The sequence below is a fragment of the Lineus longissimus genome, chromosome 3 (assembly GCF_910592395.1).
Source record: "Lineus longissimus chromosome 3, tnLinLong1.2, whole genome shotgun sequence".
Classification (NCBI taxonomy): domain Eukaryota; kingdom Metazoa; phylum Nemertea; class Pilidiophora; order Heteronemertea; family Lineidae; genus Lineus; species Lineus longissimus.
The window spans coordinates 20,125,672-20,147,246 of record NC_088310.1 but is presented as its reverse complement, the minus strand read 5'-3'; the positions used below and the strand labels follow the sequence as shown (position 1 = coordinate 20,147,246).

The following is a 21,575-nucleotide window of genomic DNA, read 5'->3' as shown; positions in this document are numbered from 1 at the left end:
CAGGCTTGCAAACCTGATATGAGAGGCTGATTTATGAGACAGAGATTTTCCAAACGATGTGATAACACATGGTACATAGAGGAATACAATTATTTCATTCATTGCATTTATTCTAAAGAAACTGTACAATTTACAAAAACGTATATGTACCGGTAATATGTTCATTAAATGCATCATAAACAGAAGTCTGCAATAGAACTCTTTTAATACACTGTCGGCGATACCATTTTAAGTGAAGGCAGATAACAGTATTCATGATTTTGGCAACAAATATCCAGATAACTTGGTCAGTTCTCAACCTATCAAATGTCAAGATGAAATAGCACACAACCTCATATTTAAAACGTGTAATTTCAAGCTTAAAAACATACAGGGTGTGTCAAGCATGTGGCTTCCCTAGACAGACTAATGAGAGCCAAGGTCCCTGGGGAGATGAGGCCAAGGTAAAAAATATTGAGTTATGAGCTGATCATCAACTTGGAATATAAACAATATTGGGAAATTTGTGATGTAAAGTAGGAGGAAACCAGAGATTCCAGTTTTATTTGAAGGTTCTGCCTCACAATTGGCATGAGCATTGATAACTGATATTATATTGCTAAAACACTAAAGGTGAATCTCAAGTTGGAGAAGACATGAATATTCAATACTGTGAACTCAGAAATTTTCACAGAGCTAAAATTTGGTGAGTTTACTCATTTTTAATTTGCAGTTAATGGTTGTCTCATCAAAACCTCTCTGGTCCAAATGAGGCCAACACATAAAATGAAACATTGAAAAAGGTGATTTAGATATGCATTATACACTTTGTGCAATGTTGCAGCTATGTACAGTATTTACATTGAAATTGAACAAACATTAAAGCATCATGACAGGTCTTAATCAGCAGAATATATGAAATAAATGGCTCCAGACATAATCTCTGCATCAAATGAGTAAAAAATTAAAATAATTTCGAACATGCGATATGATTGATATCAAGTTAATGAAATTCAATGAAACAGGAAAGAGTCTGGTATTGGAAAGAGCTGATTTTTTATACAATTTATAGTGCAATTCAACACTCGTTCAACTCAAATCCAGAATATAACGGAGCAATTACGACAAAATCTCATGATAAAGATGACTTCGTTGTTGGTAAACTGCAGCAGTGATGTTCATAGCCTTCAGCTAAGTATATTACATTACCCAGTAGATATGTAAGAGTACAACCTTTGAAATTGTAAAAAAATTCAGCTGTGCAAGCTTTTGGCAAGATCTCATTTAAGATATGTAACTGTATAAAAAGAGACCAGTTACTAGCCAACCATGATATTTAGGCAACATGTTAATGAGAACTGGAAAATTTGTGAATTTAAAATGTTCTCCATGTGTTACCCAACGAATAAAATTTTCTCAGGGAAAATACTGAGATGTAAAATGACTTCAAAGGGAAAATTCACAGGCTCAGTATTGATACCACTGTAATGAGTGTGCAAAGGTAAACTGTTGCCAGAATGCTTTCGCGCCAAGAACCCTGCCCTGTGAATAGGAACTCTGTAACTATGCCTAAGTGCTTGCCTGACATTAAACGACAAAACGACAACAAATGTAAAGTCTGTTTTATGAGAAAGGGGCACTGCACGGCAAAAGCCCAAAATGGCTGTAAAGTTCACGTGTTTTTACACGGCACTACAAGGGTCCCCATTCTCGTCTATTTCGTAGGAATGCACGGCAAGAGGACTAGACATTCTCCGTTGATGAAGATCATTGCCCCGTATCCGCTGAGTGTGACTGGCATCATTCGACAGACGTCGTTGCGGAAGTTCATTTGAAAGTGTCTGTTGCGATAAATTTCCAAGCGACGATTTTCGTCGACCGTGGTCATTTTCTCCTGGGAATAAATGACTCGCGTTTAAACTTTCGTTGCAATAGTCCTTCTGGCTCGAGTCAGATAACTCAATCACACGACTTCCCCTGAAGAACAGAAGGAAAAAATAGTTGAAAAATTATATGCAGTTGTTGAGCTGAATCATAAAATGACCTGAAAAACATCAAAACTAATTGGTTTGAAACTTGCACCTGCACTTAGAAAGTACACTTGGTGTCAAACTTAAGATGATGTCTAGATTCAAGATTAGGCAAAATTCCGCCCAGCATCTCTCAATTTGATCTTAAAATGATTTGGTATTCTTATGTGAATTTTATCATGTGCTAAATTTCTAGCACTGCATGGTACAACTTCAAAACATGACCTTCTTGTCCCTTCCTTGCACCAGTAACAAATCCCTTTCACAAAGAAAGTTAAATCAAACACACAAAACACATCTCTTCTACCGTTGATCCAATCATAACTTCACAATCTCAGAGTGGAAAAGAATCATTTCCAAAGACAAAACATGATCACTAACCAAATGAAACAAGCTTAAAAAGTCAAATCCACACCATCGCTCCTATACTTACGAATCGGAGGTTGTCTCAGAACTTGTGTCATATGTTATTTTATAGACATCAAGCCTGGACATTGAGAGAGAGTGGGACACAGTGGATCTAGAAGGATATGAAGGATGCTCTCAGAGTAACTCTAGAGAAAAGATGCTCTCAGGAACTCTAGAATAAAGATGCTCTGCGAGAAACTCTAGATTAAAGATTCTTTTTAAGGAACTCTAGTTTGAATAAAGATGCTCTCAGAGGAACTCTAGAATAGAATAAAGATGCTCTCAGAAAGAGATTCTAGGAAAAAGAACCTCTCAGAGAGAAATCTGGGAGAATGCAACAAGGTCGAACTAATTTGCCACGTGTTAGTAGGTTTAATCCCCTCAGTGTTGACATGAAATGTGTGTTTATGTTGACCTGCTACAGATGCATGCTCAGATTTCCTCATGCCCAAAGTGAAAATTTTTCAAAACTGCAGTACAGGGAATGCAACAAATGTAACAAACAGAAGGAAAGAGGCTAAAGCATGCCAATTCAAAATCATGTCATGCTAAAAAGAGTAGTATAGCGCATGAAATGGACTTGTTTCATTTCTGATATGGCCTCTACCAAAGCTTTTACTAGTTTTAAATCAAAACAAGCCCAGAGAAAGCGACTACCAGTAAATTTACATGAAATTAATACTGTGTACTATAGCTAGATGCGGAATAGCAGCGGCAACTAGAAAAACAAAATACAAAATGTCATGACAGTAGCTGACACACACTTTCTACATCAAAGGAGCTTCAGGTTTGGTGTGTAGTAGTTTGCTATCTGACAGAGCAGGTGGGATGGAAATGTTTCATGTGTTGTCAATTTCTTAGTCTAACCCTACCATTCGTGTCAATGCGGAGCATTAGTTTTTAATTTGGAGGATGTTGGGGATTTCATTTCTCATGAGGACTGTTATGATGGACAGGTGTGAATATGTTTCACTCGAAAATAAATGCTATCTATCTAATATTAAACCTACCCAACACATCTTTGTGATGAGTTTTTAGTTAGTTAGAAATATTATCAAATCCGAATGAGTCTACCCTCACCGAAAGGCAGTGCACTGAAAATGACTGCATCACACTGCTTTTGACTGAAACCCCCACTGCATATGACTGTCTTAGGCATATCATTTTTTCTTAATGTTTTAAAACCACTGATTTTGACTGAAAGACCACTGCAAAGCACTGCCACTTGCATATCATTATGAACGACGTATTTCAAAAACACTGCCTATGACTGAAAGACCACTGATTTCCACTTCTCCAACTCTGATCGAAACCCGTGGCATTTTCAACATGACTGAAAACCACTGCTTTATGACTGGTGAGATTAAGACTTGATGGCAGTGTAAAGCAGTGGTAATTGCAGTCAAATTCAGTGTTAAATATCACCCATAATGCAACCTGAGACAGGAAGCTAGTATTAAGTTTGAATTTGATAGTCAAACATTCAAGAAATCATGGTAGCTCTTCATATTTCTCGATATTTACCCGAATTTCAATATGAGAAGAGGGGAGTTTTAGTCAGTTTGAATTGGAACACATAAGGAGCCAAATGAATGCAAAAAGGGTAATCTGGACAGACACTGAAGTTGTATTTTCAGCAAATCAAGAAGGCTGTAGGCCCTATAGGTGTTGTAATGCATGCAACACTGCAAGATATCTACATGTATCTTCATGCATCTACTGTAGGCCCTATAGGTGTTAATTGTAATGTATGCATACACTGCAAATTATCTGCATGGGAGCTCAATACACATCAATCAGTAGATCATTATTCTACAGGCCGTGTGCAGTTACTTTATTTGGACGTCAATTTGATCTAGCTTTAATCCCTGACATCACTGACAGTAGCTATGTGCCATGTGTCATTTCAATTGTCTAGTAACCCATCTGACCACTGTCATTATGACAAAGTTTGCAATGACGTAGGTCAAGGATGTGAATTTGTCATCTTTTTACTGTGTCACGTCATCATACAATGGCGATGTCCTCTATTTGTGCAGATGATGTCATCACTGCCATATTGGACGCAAACACACCGTCTAAAAAGTAAAATAGGACAGCAAAAGTAACAGTTCGTGCCTGCATGCCATTAAATAAATTATTCATATTAACACTGAAAATGACTGCTCCCTCCAAGATGTTTTGGAAATGGCAGTCAAAATCAGTGGTGTTTCAGTGTGGATTCAGTGTGCTGCGAAATATTTAAATTAACACTGAACCCCACTGCCAGCCCTGTGCATGATGCATAGTGAGGAGTCATTTTCAGTGTCAAAAGCAGTGGAAATCAGTCAGCCTAAATATTTAAATGAGCACTGCTTTTGACTGCCTTACCACTGATTTTGACTGTCTTACCACTGCTTATGACTCCCTAACCTCTATTTTTGATTGCTGTATAACTGTATGCTTTGGTATTGCGTGACTGAAAAACACTCCCTATGACTGCTTTCCACTGATTTCAACACTGCCATAAAAATGTGAGGTAACACTGCAACCTGACTGAATCCTGACTGATATCACACTGCTTTTCGGTGAGGGTAATGATGACAGTCAGTGATGTTACATGTTCTTGGAGAAAACTAGAATTAGTATATAGCTCACACAATAAACCTATTGGAATTCTAGTCTAACCCTCACGCACATGTATGTACACCGGTGACAACTTACAGACTAAAGGTATCACTACTCTCAAGTTCGCTTAGGCCATCGCTATGGAAATAATAACAGAACTTAAAACATGGGTGGAGAGAGAAGGAATGAACATGGATGATTTTTTACATATTGTTACAATAATACAAGCTTGGGAGAAATGCATGCTGGATATAAATACAGGATGCAGAAATGATTGTAATGGGATGATAATGACTCAATGAGCAAGGTCTACATTCTGGGTGTTCTCAAAAAAAAATTGTACATGTGTTAATGGGGATCATCTCAGAATTAACACAAAATGTTCATCTCAGGGAGTCATGCATGGCCATAAAATATCAAATTTGAATGTTTGGTAGTGATCAAATGAAAATGAACGATGCAAATAATGATGCAAAATCAAGCAAATAAGGACTTCAAACATGAGCCTAGTTAAACTTACTACTATAGAAATGGTGATAATCATGGGTTAATGGTACTGGTACTGTCAGAAGAAATATAACAGAGGGTGAACAAGTGCTTAATGAAATGAATGAGTTTTTGGTCTACGATTATGAATCAGAATCGATTATGAATCAGAATCATTGAGTAGAAAACATTTCGGAGATTTTCAAAAACATCTGAGAGCTGAAATTATGATATGAAGTGCTGTGCAATAAAGAGAGGGCATGCCAAAAGGAATCCGAAAAGACAAAAGGTTACATGAACAACTGAAAATGCTAACTGCATGTGCTAACTGATAGAAGCAGGAGTGAAATGAATTCGATCAAGCAAGTCACATTGCTAGTGGTACAAATGTTCTCAGCAAAAACTTAGGTAAAACTTTAGTAAAATCTTCAGCCCTTTGTGGGCCCTGGGATGTCAGAATCTCTGCTCATTAAACTGTATGAATTGTGATATCATAAAAGGCAGTGTTCTGATACAGAAGAAAATGTAAGTTCATAAGGTTAAATACGGTCATTTTGTAATTTTCAATTTGGAGCTAGAGTCAAATGGAAGATTTTTAATGCCAAATGTAGTTCATGATGGCAACAACTTCCTTCATATTTACCTTTTTCTCGTAAAAATCTGTTTAATTGAGTCCTTCAGTGTGGTGCGCTTCTTTGACTTATTGCTATCTGAGGTTCGGGACAATGACTCATTGGGCCGCTGCCGCTCCTTCCGTTTTTTCTTGGACTCCTTCCGGCGACTAGTCTCGAGCACTGTACTATTCCCAGATGTAGAATCGTTCAGGACACTATCGTTCCACGGGCTACTCTCACTCGTGTCATGTGACATACTTGACCGATAGTTGTTGTCATCCCAAGCGCGTTCAACGAGTTTCTGACCAGACGGAGGATGAATATACGGCATAGATAAAGCACTTTTCGGCCGTGATTTAAAATGTTGACCGCTTAAGTTCTGCGGTTGTGGTATCGGGTTTGCGTGATTTCTTTCTTCACAAATGTTTTCCTGGCTTTTCGACCGACCAGATATTCCCAATTTGGGCACTCTCCGCGTGAGTGTTCCCTTTGTTTGTATTGATGGCTGATATGTGCTGTGGTCACAAACGTCATTGTCATCATCACCATATATGCCAAAGTCATGTCGTGGAGAGCGATGATGGTGTCCACGCGGTGTGGAATGGGTAACAAACGGATCCCGTCTGTTCGCCAAAGCAACTGATAAGTCACCATTTTTAAAAGAGTCCATGTACATGTCATATTCCATTGAAGTATCTGAGGTGATTGGCTGGCGATAATGACCTCTCTCATAATGGGACGAGTTTGAATCTTTTGCTGGGATATCACTATCTGAATCAATCCGTCTGCTAAATTGTTCGTCATTCCAATGACCTAGTTTGACGGATGGAGATTCCCTTCGGTCCATCGGTGCTGGAGTTGACTGAGGGCTATATCTATGATGATCAGAATGTTCAGAAGTCTCGTAATTTTCCGTACGTTCTTGCAACTGTTTCAGTTTCTTTTTCTTCTTGCGGTCACCACGTGATGGCATGGTTAACGCTCCATGTGAAAACATGGAATCCTGTGACTGTTGAGGAGCACCGTCAAGCTGATTTGCTGAGCTGAACATCTTTTTGGATTGCTGAAGACTAGATGAAGACACGTCGTGAGGGTCGTACTGGACAGGCTTGACTTTGGATTTTGGAGGATAGAAGCTGTGAAGAGAAATAAGGGAAGTGGTCAGAATGTCCAACATAAGACTTATTACAGTGGATAGTATAATAGATACACTTAAGAGAGGAAGAAAATTTTACCATTTGTCCCTGGAGGCAAAACTGAACTGTAAGGTTTTCACATTTCGGATAGCACTCATGTCTCAAACTCATTCTATATTCAAACAACCATTAAACTACAGATCAGAGTTTCTGCTCAAACATGCTGAAATCCTTATTCTCATAGTCAAAATGCCCTTGTGGTCAGTTTTGACCAGCGAAGATAATGTGCATAAGTGTATTTACAGGTGCGTTGAAGTGGCAGAGTTCAAAGAGAAGAAACGAAAAGTTGTCATTCTAGGCAGAGGAACTGTACAATAGAGAGTCTAATAGCAGCAGAATTGATAGATGGCGGAGCACGGTTCGTTTTTCATTTGAAGGGCTCAAGGGTCGAGACAATCACTTTTGGTAGAGGAAATGCACAATAGTGCATCTTATAGCAGCAGAAATGATAGAGGAGGAGGAGAACTTTGAATAGAAAATAGAAGAGCAAGCACTCAACGTCAGGTGCAGAGTTAGCACTGTTTGTTTTTCATTTGAAGGACACAGGGGTCGAGATACTCAGGTAATATGTACAAAGTCTGTTGGCATCTCTGGCAAGGCTAAGCGGGTAAGGGCAAGAGAAAGCTCACCTCATTGATAATCTTTCCCAACTCCTTTTAAACAGGGAAAACCTAAGGTTTTGAAATGGATTCCTAACATTAAACATGTGGAAAGCACTAAAGGGACTAAATCCTAAGGACTTGAAAAAGACACTACTTTTTTCATTCACACTCAGGACCCTAATTGAGGTGGTGGACTGGCGATGTCAAAGAACAGGGGCAACAAAATATGGTAAGTGAAAAGAAATATCAGGAAGTTTTCTATCAAGTTAGTGAGATGGTTTGTGTTGAAAGAAAGTCTAAATGGAATGTTAACAAGTTAGAATTCTATAAACTAGTAGACTCATGGTAAAAAGAGTGGTATCAGTGACTGTCAGGTTGACTGAGGCGACTCCTACATGTAAATGGGCAAACTAAATTTTGGGTCTATAGACAGATAAGCAAGCAGTGTGTTAAGTTTGTTGTCTCACCTTTTCGCGTTGGCATTCGTTGAATTCATGTATGATGACTCATCCGGGGAGTGCACACCGCTGTCCCGGGTTGTCATTGAGAAGTTAAGACCATCGCAGCTACTACTAATGCCATTTGCTGCCGAGGCACTCCGAGCACGGGGTGGTTTTCTGTAAATAAAGAACACTTCTTTTAAAACCTGTGTTGAGAACAGTTTTACTTTCGTTTCCCCTTCTGAATATTTTATTTCTATTGCCACATCTTTCGACTGTGATGTAAAATTGAGTCTCTGTGCCTGATGCCTGCGCCAATGACAATACCACGATTAAGTGAGAAACGTGAGCAGCTTCCCAGGGGAGAGATGGAGTTAAAAGGTCAATAATCCCAAGTGGTGCCCAACAGTCGTGGTACAAGCAAACGTTAAACGAAGCAAACAAAAAGAAGAATGGTAGGCGGAACTTGCGACAATCCTAATTTTACAGTCTCGCACACATTTGAATTGTGTCCTGACCACCAAACCCATGAAGAAGTCAAGTCAATAAATGTATCTACAGACCTCTTAGTTTGGTAAGAGTACTGGGCCATTGGTATGCCAGTCTCCATGGAACTATTCAGCTGGTCTAGGAACATCTTCAGTCGGTTTAGAGTTGACTCGAGGTAATAGAAGTCAGGATGATCACGATCGGTGTGTTTGAGCATTTGCTGAAAAGAGGACCACAAATAAAGATAAAGCTGACATTCTGCTGTTACTTCTGCAACAAATTCAAATAGAAAGTGACCTTCAAACCAACATGTGTATCCTGCTGTTATAGTATCTACCGAGCTGCCGAGGGATTTTAAACTACCGGGCCCTGGCATTCATCTGTAGAAGACAATGGGTTGCTGCTGCACACCAAAACACTTCGAATAAGGATATCTCATTGTACACTTCATTCATACCAGTGCAGGACCCCACCATGTGTGGAAGTCAACACATTTTGATTGGCTAGATTTGGTGGTTTCAAATGAGGGTAGTAGGCACCCTTGACTGGATTATAACTTACTTTGAGTAGAAGCACATATCTTGGTGGTCTCTGAATAGGTGTGAGCAAGTAGGCCCCTAGGTCTAGGCCCTGACAGGCAGGATGCCCCTGCAGGTCCTGAAATCAATACACAGAAAGGTCAAGGATATGGTACCATATACATCGAAGATTTTGCAATTGGACAGTTTATTCTTTCGTGAGAAGTCAAATCTACAATTCTAAAAGTTCTATGTCTATCTTGAACACTTACCCTGACTAGCTTCTTGAACTTCTGTGAATGTTTAGCAGATTTCCGTATCATTTCTAAGGCAGAGGGGAATTCGTTGACGTAACACTGGTACAGGGGGAAGAAATCAGACTGAAAACAAACCAATGATGATTAGACCGAATGAACCATCACCCTGTGGAATTAGCATCACATTTCCTGAGGGCATGCCAACAATGGACGTAGGATTTTCTGAAAATGTCACAACACTTCCTTACGTCAGAACTTTCTGGTCGCCATGTTGCAGAAACTCACAGCACATGATTCCCTCGAAGTGCACTAAACTTACATTAGAATCACTGATCCTTCCAAAGATGTCGCCAAGGATTCCCTGTAGTTTCCAGCTGGCGAGTCTATCCTCCATCTTCAGCAGTAATGAGGAATGGAGTTCATAAAGGGATGGTAGACTTGGAGGAAACAACACACTGGAAAACAGAGCGATAAATCATTAGATAGAACACAAGCTTTTACGGTGAGCAGGAATGTAACCCACATTATCATGTCCTCGCTTACCTCATATCCCTGGCACTAACGGTTCCCGATGACTTGACAGCTTCAACTAGGAAGTCGATGATCGTCCACAGATTACTGCAGAACTTTTTCTCAGTCTCGACCAACTCTCGAGCAACTCTTAATCTCTGACCTGAAAGTGATGATATTCAGAACCATAACAAAACAAGGGGCAGAATTGTATTATAGAGATGCAAAACTCTTCTTCTATGTCCACAATTTCCCCAGTTTGTGTCCACATCTCAATCCAGATCAATTTATTATTTGTTCAAGTCTGTTCATCAAACAGAGGGTCCTAAAGCAGTAAAAGAGAGGAGTCTTATGGTTCTCGGAATAGATTTAATGGAAATTTCCTGGTGATCTGCACCTGAATTAATAGCCACTCATCCATTCTAATTCTTGCGAAATTCTCTTGATGAATCTAAGGGGATTAGCTACAGTTGTTCCAACTTACCATCTTGGATCATCTGTTCGTGAGGTGCCAGTTTGCGTGTCAGGGGTGACTGGAGAGGACTGGTCACCTGAGCCGTGATGGGATTTTCAATATGAAGAGCACCTAAAAGAGAAGAGTGGGGTCAACACGAAGGGGTGACTGGACACCACATTTCACTTGAACATTTATACATTGGTGCAGTGGTCAAGAGAGCACCGTGCATGACCGATGCCAATATAACGTCACTCTGACGTCACCTGCGAGTCAACAACAGTGGTACTAGTCAGACGTGTAATTTCACATAACTCTCACATCAATATTGCTTAGCAAAAGGTAAAATTATTGCAGAGCGCAAAAAGAGACTGGTAGAATTCCAGTTCCTCAATGCACATAACTACAGAATATCTTCTCACCTTGATCAGTAGCACCATTAGGGGTTCGAGACAGGGCAGCAGAGTTAGGTTCCCCCTCACTAGATATGGATTCATCTACGTCTAAACACTTATCATGCAGCGTCCGACTCAGGTCTATACTTTTGTTGGCTGCTGCAGTAATTGAGCCGTCGGAATCATACTCATCCGGCAGATCTGAAAGACAAAGACGTCTCACATTTATTTTCTTCAAACTTTTTTGTACGACATTCCACCATCTGATTCTGTACGTGTTTGTGCTGCTATTTTGTTTCTGATCAATTCATGGTTTGCCTATCAACACCCTCCTCAAAAGCTCCTCACTGATGAATTCAAATGCAGTACTATAGGTCAGCATCCTAACAGGCTGAGCTGACTTCAACTGGGAATTATCATCAGTGGAGCTAAGTTCAAGGCCACATGTTGAATGGGTAAAAAATTTGATATATATATATGTATTTGCATATGTATATTCATATAACAAAAACATCACATTCCCTTGAGAAAAACACACAAGGTGAGAGAAATTAAAGCAAGAATAACACACATAAATATAAATAAGAATACATGTACATGTAGTTTGAGATTCACAAAATACTATGATTGAAGCAAAACATCTGAAAGATTTACCTAAAAACCTATTTTATGCATTATGACTGAACATACTTCAGAAAAGAATATTCTCATTCACAATTTTTTTTTCTGGGTTATTTGGACTTATCTTAATTATCAAACACTTCTGGGTGCCATAAATCATCAGTCGGATATTTGTAGCACAATTCAATCTCGATGTTTGGAGAGCGGGCCGAACCGTTACTGATAACAACATTCCACAGTGGTGGACATCTACGGATTTGGTTTGGATGGGGGAAGCAGACCTTTGGCCGAGTGGTAATTGGGGTTGGTAGGATTTTTTTGATTCAACCCATACAATAGTTCAACATGAAAGAAGCCACATTCTACATTCATGACAAATAAAAACATAATCCCAAACATACCCTGTGAATTGTGTAATCCGTTGATATACGACTGCATCATCGGCGATAAGGGTTGACCAGTAGGGGGAGTAGCCTCACCGCAAGAAGATATGTCACCGGGACGGCAATTGGCCACACCACTGTCATGGTCACTGATATGGGTCTGGAAGCCCCCATGGGCTTTCTCCAGCAGGACGGAAAGTTGGGCTTCATTGTTCAGGGGGGTCTTTTGAGATGGGTACTTGTGCCTGCAATAAAGACAGTTGCATTTTAAAGAAGTGCATACCACATGTATATACATGTATATACTCCAGCTCAAATTAACTGGCTCCCCTTTTTTGACCTTGATGGTTGTCTTTTTTATCGTAGCTTTTTTTACCTGTTGTCTGTTTACTGTAGCCATATTCTGTCGAGAAAACAATTTAGAGCAAATCTACTTGCCGATGAACACGAGGACTGAGAGCAGACGTTAAGATTGCTGAGACCAATTCCTTAATTCTGCCATGAACTTTTATAGAGTTATCCATTGTATGATATCAAAAACAACACAATTCCAAATACAGAGAGTTGATTGAATACTTTCAAAGCGAAAAGAAGTGAGTGAAACTCAATTGGACACAACTATGATCAATTTGTTACACAGAGTCAATGCTATGCTAAAATCTGAACATCTTTGGCAAGGGCTAGGCCTACAAGTAACTGCCTCGCATTTTGAGCACACCACACCCATTAAAGAGGGCATTGAGTTACTCAAGTACCAGTCATAATTAGCGACACTGCTGTGATCTATAGTAAATGGGTGTAATTAGCTGATTGATTAGATATAATGGGCTAATTAACACCATAGGACAATGGGACCTCAGGGACATGGAGCTTTATACAGAGCATTCATGGGAATATTGTAGGGATTTTTTTCAAACATCCTTAACGCTGAGCGCACAACTTGGTTGCATGCAGCTACCAGTGCACACAATGAGGTCATAAACAAAAAAAATTACGCATATTAGTATTCTTTGCAATACAGCTTTACATGAATTGCATTTAACCTCAAAACTTGTTTGAGTTAGGCCCCAGCAGGCAAACTAAATAATATATTATTTTCATAGCATCATTCCATGGGGGGTCCAAAATATGTCACTCGGAAAACAAGCTGATAAGAGTCCTACCGATCGAGGACAAGGCACTTGAAAAGGGGTCTGGACACTCAACTATATCCAGCAATAACATGGTGACATGCAAAATTAAGAGGACAATATTAAAAAAAGTCATCTCGAGAGGATGAGAACACAATGCCAAGTTGAGAATCTCAATGAGGTACAAGTAAACTTTGCATGGAATTTCCCTGGCCGGAAAACCATGTTTGTTGGTGCATTTTTGGGTCACCCCATATACCAAAGATTAAGAACCTGTCTACCAGACATCACTGCATAAACCACAGGTGTGCATACGTCAAGTGATATGTCTATAGACGACCATGACCACATCATAAGAGGCACAATACTCTAAGTATTGATCCCGGTATTGATCTTGGTGCCAAAATAAATCTGTCGGGCACTCTTAGGCTCACAGTAGTCTATTAAGAGGGCCAAAGGCTGTAGTCAACCTATGGCAAAAGTAAAACAATTCATGAATTATTAAGTAGTGGTTGAGTCAAGGAAATAATGAGTCTGGTGCAAAAGGCATATCAACGATTCAGCATTTTCATAGTCATAGCTTTTCAACTGGATAAAGGATATTCTATGTTAAGTGAGTTTTTAAGAATAAAAACATGCAGAAGCACATTAAGCGACTGGGTCCGAGGACAAAAATACATAAACATAAAGCCTGCCTAATGCCAAGCAGTCCCAAGCAGAATTTCATACTGTTGTTCCCCCGAGGTGAAATATTTCTATAATCTCTCATTGTGCTTGACCAGTGAAAACTAAGATTATTAAGAAACTAAATCTAAGACCAATGACAACATTCACCCAAGAGAAAAGCCCCAAGGCAATACAATTCCAGTAGGAATGATATCAATGGGACATTAGCGGTCAGCTGTGATAAATAAACCATTTACTTGCTGAGCATACTTAGTGCATTCAATAGGCTTGATTTATAATCGGAAACACATTTTCATCGAACCATGCGGAAAAAAATATTGCTTTACATTTTCTATTTCATTGGTTTACGCTTTTTTTTCATAGTACAATCATATAATAATAGTAGTATGAAGTAAACCAGTAGATCTGTAAATGTCCAGACTGTGTCTCTAACATTGTCAAAATGATAAGACTTCTGAAACGACGGTTTATAAAACATTGGACCACCAATGCAGCATTGTGCAGAGCCTTGCATTCTATCTTGGCAGGATCCTCTCCGTCTATACGTACCTCAATGAGTCATGGACTGACCCAACCTTGGCAACTTCCTCTAACAGCACCTCCCTCTCAGACTGGAGAGTCTCCACTTGCTGCTGGAGGGTTCGCTGGCTCTCATTTACAGCTTGGATTTGAGTTGTTACGCTACTGAAATCAGTCTGAAAATAGGCACCAAATTTGATTATATAGATATGATTATGAAACATTTAGGTCCATCATAAGCATTTTTTCATATCTAAAGCAACTACTAACAAGATTTGGCCAAAAGGTTCAATACTGAATGTACATATTCGACATTCGAATATTTTCCTTTTTTAATCTAGCTCCATATCTGAACCTAAAACAAACTGCCCATCTGACCTCAAACACAGAGATAAGATGAACAATTGGATATTATCAGCTATATTTCATCTATTTTGTTGTATTGCCTTTCTAAGTATCAAAATCAATGCCCTAGATTTCAAAATTCCACATATGTGATAAGTTAAAACTTCCTATGACAGGCTTTATTACGCAAAGAGAACAACAACTAAACACTCGTTACCTTTAGAGACAGAACCATCTGAACAACATCAGCCACCTGTTTTCTGTTCTCCACATTATTGGCTTCCACCTTTTCCTCGAGTAACCTATCGCTGTATTGAATCTTGGAGAGTTCACCCATAGCCAGGGTGAACGCATCTTTCATCTCTATCACCAGCTCCTGGAGCTAAAAGAGAAAGAGGGTAGATGGTTGTTAGAGTAAAGTATTGAATCTTACACCCATAGCCAGCGTGGACGCATCTTTCATCTGATTCGATCACCAGCTCCTGAAGCTAAAAGAGAAAGAGGGTAGACCCATAGCCAGTGCAAATGCATCTTTCACCTGATTCACCAGCTCCAGCTAAAAATGAAAAGGTTTCAATGTTTTAGTATCTCTGATTATATTATTGCAGAAAGCAGAAGGGATTAGATTCAATTCATATCAGCCGAAGTTCATAAGCAAGCCGAAGTTGCAAGGACTATACTTGACGTGGCCGCAGAAGAGTTTTGAAAGCTTTTGAATAGCCACATTTCTATAACTGTCCCTGAGGAAGGATTCCATTGCTAAATTACCTTTTTCACCATTATTGCAATTCAGACCACTCATTATGAATCACAGGTTATCAATCATCACATCAACAATCAGCCGCCACGAAAGTCAGAACGTCTCTGCGACACCCGATTGTGATGATTGGCAGAGAAGTCGCCTGAGAAAACAAACCATCTATTCAAGACCTGAATCGGTTAAGGCACTACATGAAGCAATGACGAAGAAAAACATCTCGAGTGATATTCTAGGTTACCTGTGAAAACATCCCTGATAGATCCATGGGCGAATTCACCAAAGCCAATTGAGAATCTTTCTCTCTGGTTGAGTATTTGCCAAACGATCCATGCAAAGGTCAAAAGCTTTTTTCCATTTAGGCCTACCCAAACCCAAAGTATCGATGTGGAGATTTTAAACACTCAGGACTCAGGCCAAGCTGAGACTATCACTTCCTTTTTTAAGTGTTAATCAATGATCCATGCAAAAGGTCAAGCTTTTACACGTTTTAACAACAGAATGAAATCAAAGGTTCTTGATAATCCTGAAAAATAAAACTCTAAGCTACAATCCAAAGTTTATATACTTACTTGATTTAAAAGCTTATAAACTTTAGGATTTTCTCTTTGAACACTTGACTGTACACCGAGGAAAAGAAGAAAGATTTGGTACACTTCCCAAGCAATTCTTGCGGTCGACTTGACCAAGTCAGTCAAATCTGAGGCCAAGTCCCACTCGTCCAAACACAACATTTCTTTACACATTTCCGATACCTTTGATGAAGCCAGGAGTCAAGAATAACTAAGTTCTGCTTTAATCTCAGAGTTTTGGTTGGTTTCTCTAAGATAACATGACACTTCAGTTCAAATTCCAATCAACTTATTAAAAGTAAATGAGCACCAGTCTGGAAAATGAGCAGAGTCGCTACTGGTGCAGAACCAGAACCAGAGCCAGAGAAATGTCCAACAGCAGAGGCAAAGCCCTGCCATGTCCAGAAAGGTGGCATAACATCACTGCCCCTTCTGACCATTTGCTATACTTTTCAGTTTACAAAACTGGAGAGGTATAGCTTTTTGCAAATTCCTGCAAATATCTGAAGCAAGGATGTTGGCAGTACCACACCGATAAATGCTGTGCTGGTATTTCTCACACTGATGACCAAAATACCAAGACGAATGAAGTCCACACCTCCAGATAAGAATTGTGAAAGTCAAGTAAACAAACTAGGTAGGACTCTTGAACTCGGTAGACATGGCAGATGATGTTGTTTATCCAAAGAGTTTTTAACTAAATCCATTTTACGAATCAATTCATCACAAAATCGTGTTATTCCGAGACAAGAAAACATTGCATCCACTTCGCAGAACAGGTATCGAGCAATGATACAGCCAATTCTACAACTGAACACATACTAACAACCCTAATTTGTTGAAATCCAAGTGGTGCAGCCACGTGGAACTTGGAGCCAATCCAACCTTTTTCTGACACTTGCGGCAAATTTCTCAAAAAAAGGTGCAGGGATGGCGAAGTTGATTACGAAGCCTACTGATCACCCCGGGTTGGCAGGTAAAAGACTAGAGCGTTGGTATGAACTCAGCAGGATAGATGAAGGAACACTTGTTGCAACTCGTCAATCCTTCAACACTGAATGAAAAGTAGCTCGTCTGGGGGGTGGGGGTGGGGAGCAGTTGAGGGGGTGAATATAAACTTACATGCTGTGAGAAAGACCAAGGGACACTAGTTGTAACCTAGTTAATCTTTAGTCACTTATTAAAAGTACAAACCCATTATTTTGGGGAAGGTGGTGATCATGATGGAAACTGTTGCAATCTCTCAACCTTTCAAAAAGCGCTACACCAACCAAAGTTAGTGGGGGGGGACCAGAATTGCGATGCAAGGACAAGGATAGCTTGCTTTGTATACCTGCAATGGCAATATTCTGGCAGACAGGAGAAAGGTTTAATTCACCCCAATGATAAACAATTTAGAATATCATTCCAAATAAACGAATCTGGCAGACTGAAGATATTGAAAATATTTGCTAAATTGTCAATAAATCACGCCACAAACCATCAGGTAATAGAAATGTCTGAATGCATTTATTGATTCTTTTCTTCATCATTCTAACAAATGGCAGGAAATTATGTCAGGGAAAATGGAAAATGGACCAGATGCATGGTACGAAATTGATTATCATGGAAATAAGACAGGGGCTTTTAAATACATGAGCCTGTCTTTGAATTAACTGAGCTGAGTTACTTTTGAGATCACTTAATGGTTCAAACTTTTGTCTTCATTCATATGATTCCGGGAGGGAGACTTCATCTAATACAGAACTCGAGTCTTTTGTGAGAACCCAAATGCCAGACACTGTGACAAGCGCTTTTGATTAGGACCAGCACCATCAAGTCACCAAAATCATCTACTCTTCAAAAGAGTACAAGCTTCTTTGTGCCATTTTTTATTTCATCGCAAAATCGGAGCAATGAATATCAGATCAATAAAATACGAGCATTTAGTCACAACATCAAACTTCAAAGCATTTACGAGGTTTTTATCCTGGCTTTACTGTGTGTTGGTTGTGATTTATGAAGCATTTTATAAGACTACATAGCTCATTTCATTTCTTTGTGCACACATGGAAATAATCGCTTAAGTGTACATAGGTTAATAATCTGAAAATTGGTTCACAACCTCATACAATGCATGACAAGTTTTAAAAGAAAATTCAACACAATCTCAAGTGATATTTTGCTTTTCAAACAACATGAATAAGTAGGCCTGGGTATTATCACAGAAAGTGGCATGATACAGCTGAACCTCTCTTGACAGACACCTCTGTAAGCAGGACAACCTCTCAACAAAGGACACTGATTTTGGTTCTAAAGTTGTTAATTCCATTCAATCTGATCTATGTAATCAGGACACCTCTCTATAAGGATAGCATTTATCAGTCCAAAAGGTGTCCCTAAGCAATGGTAAATAACACTTCATGTGCAGATGGATTTATTAGAACTTTCCTCATTTTGAAACTTTCAATTTGAGAATCGTTGGAAGACGAAATCTATTTTTCATGTTCATAGTCCGACAGCTAAAATCCTCCCCCAACAGGGTTATTCATATACTCTTTACCTTTGGTGATGACATGGTCCACAATCAAACTGTCATAAACCATAGCACGCACCAAACCCAGCGAATACACTTTTCATGTTTTTGTCAGAACGAACCAGCTGAGAGCTGTGATCAGGAATAAGAAAAGATGATTATATGGTGACCCTCGATTTCTATTGATAACTGAAATCAATGATTTATTCATAAGACAGCTCGGGTGCTTCTTCATTCAGAGAGGACAATTAGAAATATTGAAATAGAATCAAATTACAAGATCGAAAATGAGACGCGTGCGTTGACTATTTCATGTGTTTGTAAACATCAAGATCTTCTATTTTCTTTTGGACAGCTTACCATGCCTACATACAAAACGTACGTTCGTCCAAATGGATCCTGGGAGAACCATCACTGGACCACCAAGTATTTAAACTAGTTAAAACAAGAATTTTTAATTACTTGTCAACCGGGAAACTACTTGACGGAAGTAACTTTTCAGTGTGATAATTTGGTTGTCCAGGGCAAGCAGACAAATCCAACCCTGGTACGTTGCCCTCGTAGCAGTTACTTTTATAGACACCCCTCACTGCTTCCGTGAGTCCTCGACTTAATCTGAAACACATTGCTCGCTTGTAATGGGTTAAAAAATGCAACTGCATCATCAGAAATTCCGCATTTTAGATCAACAGCCAGACAGCCATTGTAATCGGCGGTGAGTCACACCATCTTACCTGGGACAATTGGACTGCTACATCCTCCTTTGTTTCCACTTCTAAACTGGGAGCACCTTCTGAAAAGAGGGGACAAGTTTCATTCAATGAGCCTAATTGATGACTGGGAATAAGTGGAGGCGCCTTACTGAGAATTACAATACTGATTACTGATAATCTATTATTCAATTGACCATTGTTGGCTGAAATAATTGTGAACAAATTGAGATGGTACCTGGCATGGACACAGAACAGAAATGCTAGCCAATGCCCATAGGTAATAGCTCAATGGAAATTATACCTGTGACTGTAGTATCGAAGATGGATCCATCGATCTCCTCCTCATCACTCATGCTGCATCACATCTTATGAGAAGGGTTCTGAAACAAAACCAGAGTCAACATTATTATTGAAAGCAACTTCCGAGTAGATGGGCAAACAATTGCTTGGTGATCAACGAATTAAAAAAAACTCTACAATACAGCAAAAATTCTCATCACAACGAATGTGTTCTAATCTAAAGGAAAAGTAGGTCAGAAACTTGAGCACACACTTGAATTGAATTAAGCTGGGAAAGAATTCAGAGCATGAGGAATTCCATTCCGCGCTAGTCTGTTATTTTGGTATCATTGACCTCATAATGACTGATACAGCCAGAATTGTATCTGAGTCGTGAAACATTCAGTCCGCACAAGGCTGTGGCACCTGTCAAATAGTCCAAGAATTAGCACAGCTATTTAAAAATGTTTGTATCTATCATGTATGCTGTATGCCATATGCTGCAGCCTGAATGTACCTGCTGCATTGAAGTTCTGAATACTATTTTATCCAATACCATGCAGACCCAACAAAACTACATATTCGTCAAGAAAGGAACTTGCCTATAAAACAGATGGACTGACTCAGAATCAACCCCACCTGAAGTGCAACACTGTAGTTATCATGCCAAAACCCAGAATTCTGATTGATTAGCTACATATTTCATTAGCAGCATTTAGGAAGGCAAACAGAATTCATTATTCAATATACCGTATAGTAGTCAACGCCTGATGGAGTTGAGACTAAAAGGCGAGATCAACAAGACCATGGTGAGATGTTTATAGCGGCATAATAACTGTTTGTTTTTGAGTCACCTGTTTAGCACATGTATTTTTGAAAGGGACTGCTATTTTGGGTGTTTCTAAACTATTTTTTTCAAACTGAACCCCAAGTAACTCCCTTTTGATATGGTGCATAGTGCTAAATCCAGAAATATGCCAGCAATTTAACATTGTTCGCCTAGTTTAAGGCTTTTTCTCAGTATGAATAAAAGGCCTTTGGCTTTAAATAGTAACAAAATTCCTTACAAGTACAACAAGGTATTGTACAGTCATGATAATACTCTGTGGCTAGTACAACCATTAGAAATCACGAAGTTTAAGAATTGTTCATAGGGAATGACTTCATTTTCTAGAAATAACCAGTAAAATCCTTTATTTAGGCCAAGTGCTATTGCAAGTAAATCAGGTGAACACATAAACTCGAAACTTTTATTGACGTAAGTATGTTTGCTTTTTTATTGTGGTCGTTCAGCATATTTTCCCAGTGATCCTTTTGATCAACAGCTGTGAAAGGTGGATTTTTGTTAACACTACTAATATGTTTATATGTCGGATTTTAGTGATGGAAGTTTTCATACTGATTAAATATGGTAAATTCCTGCAGGATATTGTAGAACACTTAACATCCTTTTGGCAGTAGAGAGGAAGGGGATTTTTACCACTGTCGCTGGTGCTTTAGCATTAATAGCAATGGTGAACCAGATGAACAGATGCACGCTTTGCAGTACATTTGGAGAAAATATCTTTCATTCTATCTGACAAGACACTGCAATGGTGGGGTAGACTATAACATGATGACCACACCTTTACAGCCTTTGGACTAGTACTGTATCGCAAAAGAAATTTAATTGGTGATTAATGTACATTTTACGCCCCATATGAAAGTTTAATGTGCATCAACAATACACAGGGGAATACACACAACTTAAATAGAGTAACTTTAAAATCGACCAAAACAAACGCTTTATACTTACCTATGAATAAGAGCTGCTGCTGTTTGAAATGAAAATCCCTCTGAATTAGTACTACTCATCAATCTAGTAATTCCTTGGATGTTATCACCGTTGAAAAAGAAAGAACTTCGCCAAAATATCAATGAACAGTTTGGGGAAAACGGAAAGCCTAAAAATCAATAGTTCTCGATTCAGGGGGCTTAGCTGCGTATATCATGTACACATCCGTAGTGCTTTTAGTTTTTCTGAAGATGAGGTTGGATGACTCATTGGGCGCAACTATCGCGTGTAGATG

General features: G+C 39.2%; 1 protein-coding gene across 10 annotated transcripts; it reads right to left on the bottom strand.

Annotated features, from left to right (window-relative positions):
* Positions 1-98: 98 nt before the first annotated feature.
* On the bottom strand, positions 99-21,452 carry LOC135484162 (uncharacterized). Of its 10 annotated transcripts, XM_064765342.1 has the most exons (18): positions 21,302-21,452; positions 19,529-19,607; positions 19,249-19,307; positions 14,888-15,052; positions 14,356-14,501; positions 12,008-12,234; positions 11,013-11,186; positions 10,621-10,722; positions 10,170-10,299; positions 9,946-10,081; positions 9,642-9,749; positions 9,413-9,508; positions 8,926-9,071; positions 8,390-8,539; positions 7,950-7,991; positions 6,154-7,260; positions 5,121-5,162; positions 99-1,956 (listed from the first exon to the last, which is right to left on the bottom strand). In XM_064765342.1, exons 2-18 carry the CDS (start codon positions 19,578-19,580, stop codon positions 1,662-1,664), a joined length of 3,177 nt encoding a protein of 1,058 aa, XP_064621412.1. In that variant the 5' UTR covers positions 19,581-19,607; positions 21,302-21,452; the 3' UTR covers positions 99-1,661. The 10 variants fall into 10 exon arrangements, with proteins under 10 accessions (XP_064621412.1, XP_064621409.1, XP_064621411.1 ...); XM_064765339.1 differs by lacking the exons at positions 19,249-19,307; positions 19,529-19,607; positions 21,302-21,452 and adding an exon at positions 16,000-16,791; XM_064765344.1 differs by lacking the exons at positions 19,249-19,307; positions 19,529-19,607; positions 21,302-21,452 and adding an exon at positions 16,000-16,791 and having other exon boundaries at positions 1,813-2,529.
* Positions 21,453-21,575: the final 123 nt, after the last annotated feature.